We start from the raw sequence: 9,230 nt of genomic DNA on the forward strand, positions 1-9,230 counted from the left end.
GTTCTTGGTGGTGCGGTCTAGTTGGAGTTGGAAGTGTTTAAGGATGAGGAAACTGGTGGGGTAGTAGGAGAGGACAAGAGGAACTGCCTTTATTGAGTGTAGGGAGGGACATAGAGAGCAATGGAATGGGGAATGGAGGTGGTGCAGCTAAGGCCTGTTTGGATGACAAAGGGAGGAAAAGCACGTTGTTAGAAATAGGTGGACATCTGGAATGTTCGCAAGGGGAATGTCTCCATGTCTGAGCAGATGTTGCAGAGGAATTAGGAGAATGGGATGGAGTTCTTGCAGGATACTGGGTGGGAGGAGATGTAGTCCAGGTAGTTAGGGGAGTCTGTAGGTTTGTAGTAAACATCCATCTGGAGACGGAAATGGAGAGGTCAAGAAAGGGGACAGAGGTGTCAGAGATGAACCAAGTGAATTTGAGGGCAGGGTGGAAGTTGTGAGCGAGAGGAATGGTGGAGGCTGGTATAATTGCAACATACCCATCCAGATGCCTTTTAAATATGAGTAGGAAGGGTTTAAGAGGGGTATGGGGCAAATGCTGACAAATGGGACTAGGCTGGTTTAGGATATCTGGTCAGCATGGATATGTAGAATTAGATCTCAGATCAGCCATGAACTCAGATTTTTGGAATTGGCTCGAGTGGATAAATTGACCAATTGGTGTTTTGTAGATATGGTCACATGAAGTTGCTGTCTGATTTGTAGGTAATTAATAACATAATAAAATCAAGTCCCGCATCTACTGCAAAATTTGTCAAATCGCAAAGACCATCTATTCAGCTGTACACTGAGAAATTTAGTGACATTAGTTTACAGAGATGTCTTAACTTCAGTTGGCCATAATTCTCAATTTACACCTTCATGTTTTACTACTGGCACTAAAACAAAAATATCTTGACTAACATGTCTGAAAAGGATAGAGTAGAAACACATTGAAAACTTTTCAGTGTCAAGCCAAATAAAGTCACAGATTGTAACAAATTTCCAGACAACATTCTTGTTCTGATGATATTTAGTGCACACAAAGTTGATCTCTGGGTTCCACTTTTGTCTAGCATGGTCCAGCTACATCCCACTGTTGACAATGGGTGATGATATAACTTGGCACTGTGCCAATTATATTGGAAATCAGCAAAATCAAATGACTTATACGATCAAGAATTTAAAGTCTGACCAGATTTTGTCCTCAGCAGTGAAAAAATAAATTGGTTAATTACATCTAGTCAGACATTGGATGGGATTTTGCATTGAGGGTTTACTGTAAATGAAAACAGCTCACTTAGCAGAAGATCTTGATCTGTATAAAGGCAGCAAGCAACTGTTAATTCCACAATCAGATGCAAAGAGTTTTAATGAGTAGAGACTTTGAATCATGGAATGCCAAAGAGAAACTCAGACAATGTCAAAACAGGTGAAAAGTGAAATAATGTTGAGAGGTGGCGGGGGGGAGGGGAGGGGAGGGGTTGCATTAAAGAAATAAGATTGAACAGAAAGACTACAGACTTTTTTTGATTTAAATGGCTCTTGAAATTATTTAACCCTAAAGCAGTGAGATTCCACGCTTGTAAAAGTTGACGAAACAGGTCAGAGGAGTTCTGCAGAAGTGTTTAATATTGTTCCTGTAGTTAAATGGGCTCTTATACTGAAGTTGACAAGTTGTAGATTTTAATGGCACTTAATTCTGATCTCAGATGTGTGTATACCAATGTCTCACTGGTCAATGAAGTTTCCAGTGAAGAATCTAATCATTTCTAAATATTTGCTTTTTCAATACACAAAAGGTATTAAGGCCTTTCTGGACTTAGGATAATCTTCAAATTTTTCCAGATACCATCTGTAATGAGAAAAATAAAATACATTTTGAATGAATAAATACAAATTTCAAAACATTAACTTATTGAATTTCATTTCTGCAATCTAATAATATTGACTATTATTTTCTCCATTTCTGAAACAGTAAAGTCTGTGTTTGATTAAAGTTTATTAAATTAGTTTAAAGTCAGATAAAGATTGGTATTACCAATAGGTCATAGTTTTAAAAAAAATTATTTCTTGGGACATGTGTTGTTGTTTGGAGCAGTATTTATTGCTCATCTGTAACTGTTTTTTTGTACTCCTGTTGCTGAAGGTATACCTTGTGCTGCCGAGGAGGCAGTTACAACTAGATTTTGATCCTGTAATTGTGAAGGAATGGCAATAGAGTTACAAGGGTGATGGGTGCTGGGGTTTTAGGAGTAGGGGCAGAAGACACTTGCAAATTGTAGTGTTCCCATGCATCAACTGCTTTTGTCCTTCTAGGTGGTAGAGGTCGAGAATTTGGAAGGTGTTGTCAAAAGGAGCCTGGGTGCATTGCTGCAATGCATCTTGTGCACAGGTAGCTCTGTTGCCATTGGTGCATTGATGGTGGAGATAGTCAAATGATTAAATTGAAGGATGGGGTGTCAGTCAAGCAGCTGCTTCTCTGAGATGGGATCACATTGTCAGAATTATTATAACAATGATGGAGTCCACTCAGCCCAACATGTCTGCAACAGCAGTGGCATTGAAACCTGTTCCTCCACTTCCTCGAGTATTTTACGAGTGGTTTCTCCCTTTCTCCTCTGTCCAGTCCCCTTGTGAATTTAAACATCCTTGCCAGATTTCCTCTTAGCTTTTTATTCTGAACAGTCGACAGTCCTATGCTCTCCAACCCATTTTCACAATAGAAATGTTTCACCAGTATAACCATTCTCTAATACATCACCCTTTTTAAGTCATCTGGAACTTGATACAATACCAAATTGATTTCAAGTACAAGTTCAGCATAATTCCTTAGCTTTGCATTCTGTCCCTAAAGTCTACAGCACTGTATGCTTTATTAGCCACTCCTCACTAGTCCTGCCATATTTACTAACGTATGCAATATACACCAGATACCTTTGCTCCTGGATCTCATCCAGAATTATAGACTTTATTTTATATTGTCACTTCATATTTCTCTGCATTAAACATGAATCACTGCATATTTCTCTGCATTAAACATGCACCTGGTACCTGTACACCCACTTCAACTTGGTCCCCTTTGAAACTCCATACTAACTCCCAGTTCACAATGTTTCCAGGTTTCATATTATGTGTAACTTTTGAAATTGTTTCCTTGTACACCAAGGTTTAGGTCATTAATATATCAGAAAGCCTTGGAGATTGCTTCCATAAAACCTATAAACACAAGAAACATCCATTAGTCACTATTCTCAGTCTCCTGTAACTGATTTATAGTCCATTTTGCTACTGTTCCTTTTATTCTATGAGCTACAACGTTGGTTACAAGTCTGTTGTGCAGCCCTGTAGCAAGTGCCTTGAGCAAGTCCACGTGCACTTCATCAGCACCATCACCAACCCTCTGTTTACCTCTTCAATTAAGGACAGTTAAATTAGTCAAACAATTCTTTAAGAAATTAGTGAGTGTGTCTGCAATTTCCAACCTCTCCCTTTATATCCTTAGATTCATCTCAAGCGGTCCCAGAGCCTTATTGACTTCAAATATAGAAAGCCTTATACAACACCTACTCCTTATCAATTTCAAACCCTTCAGCATCTAACATTCCTCCTAACATATCCTTGGTTGCACCTTCTTTAGTAAAAACAGATGTAAAGTACTCATTAGTAAGACATCTCTACCACTGCCTCAATTCGTAAATCTCTTTTGGTCCCCACTTGCTCTCACTCCTTTTACTATTTATTTGCTTACCAAAGACCTTTTACATTAGATACCACTTTTCATCATCTTTTGCTTTTCTACTTCCCTTCCCAACCTTAGATTTTCACTCTGGTTGGCCAAGTGGTTAAGCGGGAGGTTTTTGTTATTATTCATTCATGGGAATGTGAGCATCACCAACTAGGACAGAATTTATTGCCGGGATCCCTAATCCCAGAGGGCAGTTAAGAGTCAACCACATTACCGTGGGTCCAGAATCACATGTAGGCCAGATCAGGAAAGACAGCAGTTTGCCTCCTTAAAGAAGAAAGGACAGATGGACCAGATAGGTTTTCCCTAACAATTGACCATGGTTTCATTGTCTTCATTAGACCCTTACTTCCAGATTATTATTGATTTCCAATTCCACTATCTGCCAAAACAGGTTTGAACCCAGGTCCCCAGAATGTTAACTGAATCTCAAGATTAATAGTCTCGTGATAATACCACAAGGCCATCACTTTCCTTATCTTGTGGCTGAGGAGTGCAATTAAGAAATTCACTTAAAATATTGAAGATCCAAATTAATGAATTGAACTAAACAAGATAGCTAGACTGGTGATGCTATGTAGCTGAAGTAGGTGAGTGCTGATGGATGAAAGTGCACAGTGCCCAATCTGCATCAAGTGTCACTGTTTGAGGAACTTCATCTCAGAGCTGACGAGTGGAGTCTGAGCTTCATTGCAGCACATCAGGGAGGAAGAGGGGACCTGAACCAAAAAAAAATTTTTTTTTAATGGAATGCAGATGCTGAAAACCTAAAAATCTCAGCAGGTCTGGCAATATCTGTGGAGAGAAAGCAGAGTCAACATTTCAGATCCAGTGAAACCTTTTCAGAACTGAGATACCCGGACACTGCTTTAAGAGGCACTGTCAAACCTTTGATTAATTACATCAAGTTTGGTCTGTGGTCAGGGACATTAACGTGCGACTATGCGAGGGGTTCTCCCTCCCAGTATGCACAAGGGTACAGACTCCACCAAAGACAGATCTCAAAGGCTGGGTTACCTCCCTAATGCCAAGCTTCAAAGACTTCTCTATAAAAACTGAAAGAACTGCGGATGCTGTAAATCAGAGACAAAAACAGAAGTTGCTGGACTGGAGCAGAAATCCTGAGGAAGGCTCACTCGATATGAAACGTTAATGAATTTCTCTCCACAGATATGGTCAGATCTACTGAGCTTTTCCAGTAAGTTGTATTTTTGTTCAGGACATCTCTGGTGGGCTGAAGAACTCAAAGTGGGAGGGAGGGGTCCAGTTGTCATGGTCAAGTAGATACTAATGATATAATTAAAGACTATGAAAGAGGTTCTGCTAAAGAATTACAAGCAGCTAGGGGTTAAATTGAAAAGCAGAATCACTATGGTAATAATCTCTGGGCCATGCATTTACTCCTCTAATCATATTTAACCATATGCTAATTTGCACATTGCTCAGATTGGAATTCAAAGTTGGTGAGAGAGAAATGGGTTCCAATTTACAGGGAGTAAGCAGTAGTATTGGCAAAATGGAAAGCTATTTTGTTGGTACGGACTTCATTTTAAACATGCTGGGACCAGACTCCTGTTGAGCCGTATGCTAGGATTGTAGGCTGGACCTAAGTTAGTGAGGGGGAAAGAGTTCAAATGAAGAGAAAAGTTTTCAAAAATCAAAAAGAAATAAGATACCAGAGCAAACAGGTAGCAAAGAGGGGAATGAAAATCAAAAAGTGTGACAGATAGGAATAAAAAATTATGCAGCAAAAATTAGAACCATAGTAAATAATAATGGCAAAAAGGCAACGTTTAGGGCTCTTTATCAGAATGTACTCAGCATTTGTAACAAAATGGATGTATTGATGCCATAAATAGTTTAGAACAGAGTAACAGAATAGAAATAAATGAACTTGAGAACTATGACAGAGATGTTGTTGCAGGACTGTGATCCAATCTGGGAACTCAATATTCAGAAGTTTTGATGGTCCGAAAGAATAGATGACAAAGAAATGGAGGGGAAGTAGCTTTGTTAATAAAGCATAGTATCAGTGTGGTGATATAAGTGTAACAGATGTGAAACCAGTTTGGATGAAAATAAGAAATAGCGAGGGTTACTGGTGGGAGTCATTCATAGGTCCCCAGTAATTTGGCTTATTGTAGGATACAGTACAAACTGATAAATGAGGCATTTAAGGGAATTATTAAAATCACCCATGTCAATTATAGAGTCAGATGTACAGCACGGAAACAGAACTTTCAGTCCATTTAGTCAATGCTGACCAGATATTCTAACGTAATCTAGTCCATTTGCCAGCATTTGGCCGATATCCCTCCAAACCTTTCCTATTCATATACCCATCCAGATGCCTTCTAAAATGTTGTGATTGTGCCAGCATCCACCACTTCCTCTGGCAGCTCATTCCATACACACACTACCCTCTGCGTGAAAAAGTTGCCCCTTAGGTCTCTTATATCTTTCCCCTCTCACCCTAAACCTATGCCCTCTAGTTCTGGACTTCCCTATTCTGGAGAAAAGACCATGGCTACTTACCTTATCTATGCCTCTCAGATTTTATAAACCATTGTAAGATCACCCCTCAACCCCCTAAGCTCCAGGGAAAGAAGTCTCAGCCAATCCTTAAAACTTAAACCTTCCAAACTTGAAAACATTCTGAAATATATTGGTCCTGACTGTCCCTTAGTACTGGTGTGTCTATTATTGGACCAAAATGTAAAGGGGTCAGGAACAGAGTCATCCTGGCAGAAATCAAACTGGGCACCAGTGAGCAGGTTCCTCTCATCCAAGTTTCCCTTTATATCACTGTCAACAACACCTTCCACCACATTTTATTCATTGAAAGGGAATGAGGACATTACTGCCTCGGCCAGCAATTATTACCATCCTTATTTTCCCTGGAGAAGGTAATAACAAGGTGCTTTTTTGAACCACTGTAGTTGGTGGTGTAAAGGAATACCCATAGTGCTGTTAGGCAGTTCCAGGTTCAGTCCCAGCAACACTGAAATAACAATGTTAAAAATCACACAACACCAGGTTATAGTCCAACAGGTTTAATTGGAAGCACACTAGCTTTCAGAGCGACGCTCCTTCATCAGGTGATTGTGAGCGTCGCTCCGAAAGCTAGTATGCTTCCAATTAAACCTGTTGGACTATAACCTGGTGTTGTGTGATTTTTAACTTTGTACACCCCAGTCCAACACCGGCATCTCCAAATCATGACTACTATAGAAATATAGTTACACTTCAATGCTAAAACCTACACTGGCACATTGATTTGACCAAAACATTATAAATGGGCAATTAAGGGTTAACATCAACTTGCATAACTTTAGAAAATTCAGAAGGACAATGAGACAATCATTGGGATATTCTTCAAATATTGATCTAACAGTTCCTTTAATATGAGCTCTGTCACAATACTTCCATGCTCGATTGAGAGCTTTTTTTAATCCTTTTAAAAAAAAAGCTTTCCTTCAATCTCTTAGAATAATTTCAATCCCAAGGAAATAATTGTGAAGTTAAAAATTTCATAATTTTAAATCCCTTTGTCGGTCCTTCTGCTGCAGTTGAAGTAATCTCAGAACCTTTGGTATAACCTCATAACAGTTTCTCATCCTTGACATCACAGTGAGGTATGGATGCTTTCAGCAGCTTCAGGTGTCCATTCTAATATGAGGTACTGAAACCAAATGTAGCTTAACTAAAGTTCCGAACATACACATGGAAATTGCAAACATACTCCTGGTCTCCAGCTCATCTGCAAACTAGGCTTCTAAAAAGACCACAAGACTCGGGTAGAAGTAGGCCATTCAGCCCTATTAAGTCTGTTCTGCCATTCAATGAAAAAGTTTGCTTCCTGCCTGCCTGTCTGTCTGTCTCTTCCCCATAAAAAAAAGTCTGTTTATCTTTGGGTGTACATAACACAGGCTCAACTGCCCTCAGTAGTAAACTGATGCACCCCCCACAGGAGAATTTCTTCCATATGTCTTAAACACATAATCCATTATTCTGAGATTGTGCCCTCTGGTCCTAGATTCTCCTGCAAGGGGAGAGAGAATCTCTCCACATCCACCTTGTCAAGTCCCCTAAAAATCTTTAGATTCTTTTAAATTCCAAAGATCCCAGGCCCAACCTACACAAGTTCTCCTCATAAGATATCCCTTTGTACCCAGTATCGGTCTAGTGAACCTTCTCTGGACTATGTCCAATGCCAGTGTAACTTTCTTTAGATTAGGGGGACCAAACCTGTTCATAGTATTCCAGCTGTGGTCTGGATTAGAGCCTTGTCTAGTTTTAGCCAAATCTCCCTACTTTTATATTCCATCCTCTTTGACATAAAGGCCAACATTCCATTTGCCTTCACCATTACCCAGTGAACTTGTATGATAGCTTTTTGTGATTTATTCCAAATTGCTGTTCTGCAGTCTTTCACAATTTAATATTCAGTTCCACTAATTCTGCCAAATTGCACAACTTCACATTTTTCAATACTATATTCCATCTGCCAATCTTTTTTCCACTCACTTAACCTGACTATATCATTCTGAGCACTCTTAGTATCATCCTTACTACTTGTTCTTCCCACTTATTTCTGGATCATCCACAAACTTGGTGAGAGTACATTCACTTTTCTCATCCAAGTCATTAGCCGCTGTGTTCAAGAACTCAAAAAAGGCTAGGGAGAACCAAAGTTGCGTCTTCCCCTTTGTAGATCCACCTACTACTGCATCCCTCTACCATGTTGGAAGTAAATGTGAATTAAACAACAGACTGGATACTGAATTTATCTTGAACCTTACCGGTGATGTTGTGTCGCCCGAGCTGAAAGAATGAAAAATCCAAATACAGCAAATGCTGCACTAGGCAATGACCAGCAAGCTATGGCAAACCCAGTCCATTCTATTATTTCTCCAAGGAAGTTAGCGCCAGACACATATTCAAACATTCCCCCTTTAAAACACCAGAGAAATTTTTGATCACAAAAAAATAATTAAACTTTCTTACAGGTTGAACAGATCTTGTTCTATAAAAATCACTCACCATGTGGGATCTTATATCCTGTTTCATTAGGTTTTCGTAGTTTTCGGAGTATATGGTCAGAATGTAGGTTCACCAATAGTCCAAATAACCAGAGTGCAAAGCCTAAAAATAAAGAGGTTGCAGTTAATAAGTGCTTCCTCAGTTCTCTCAACTGTTTAAATAAGGTTTCTTCCAGGCGCTCTGGTTTCTTCCCACAATCCAAAAAGGTGGTGGATTGGCCATGCTAAATTGCCCATAGTGTTCAGGGATGCATAGGTTAGATGCATTAGTCAGGGGTACGTATAGGGGAATGGGTCTGGGTGGGATACCCTGAGTCTGGATCAATGGTGCTGGAAGAGCACAGCAGTTCAGGCAGCATCGAGGAGCTTCAGCAAAATCGACGTTTCGGGCAAAAGCCCTTCATCAGGAATAAAGGCAGAGAGCCTGAAGCGTGGAGAGATAAGCTAGGGGAGGGTGG

The 9,230-nt window shown here is 39.8% G+C and overlaps 1 protein-coding gene across 1 annotated transcript in view; it reads right to left on the minus strand.

The window, feature by feature from the left end:
* Positions 1–549: 549 nt before the first annotated feature.
* srd5a1 (steroid-5-alpha-reductase, alpha polypeptide 1 (3-oxo-5 alpha-steroid delta 4-dehydrogenase alpha 1)) overlaps positions 550–9,230 on the minus strand; it is a 31,550-nt gene continuing 22,869 nt past the window's right edge. The window contains exons 3-5 of the mRNA XM_043689629.1: positions 8,774–8,875; positions 8,533–8,683; positions 550–1,837 (exon numbers count right to left, since the gene is read on the minus strand). Coding sequence (XP_043545564.1) covers positions 1,771–1,837; positions 8,533–8,683; positions 8,774–8,875 — 320 coding nt within the window. The 3' untranslated portion in view covers positions 550–1,770. The remainder of the gene's footprint in view (positions 1,838–8,532; positions 8,684–8,773; positions 8,876–9,230) is intronic.

This window comes from Chiloscyllium plagiosum, chromosome 5 (genome assembly GCF_004010195.1).
Source record: "Chiloscyllium plagiosum isolate BGI_BamShark_2017 chromosome 5, ASM401019v2, whole genome shotgun sequence".
NCBI lineage: Eukaryota > Metazoa > Chordata > Chondrichthyes > Orectolobiformes > Hemiscylliidae > Chiloscyllium > Chiloscyllium plagiosum.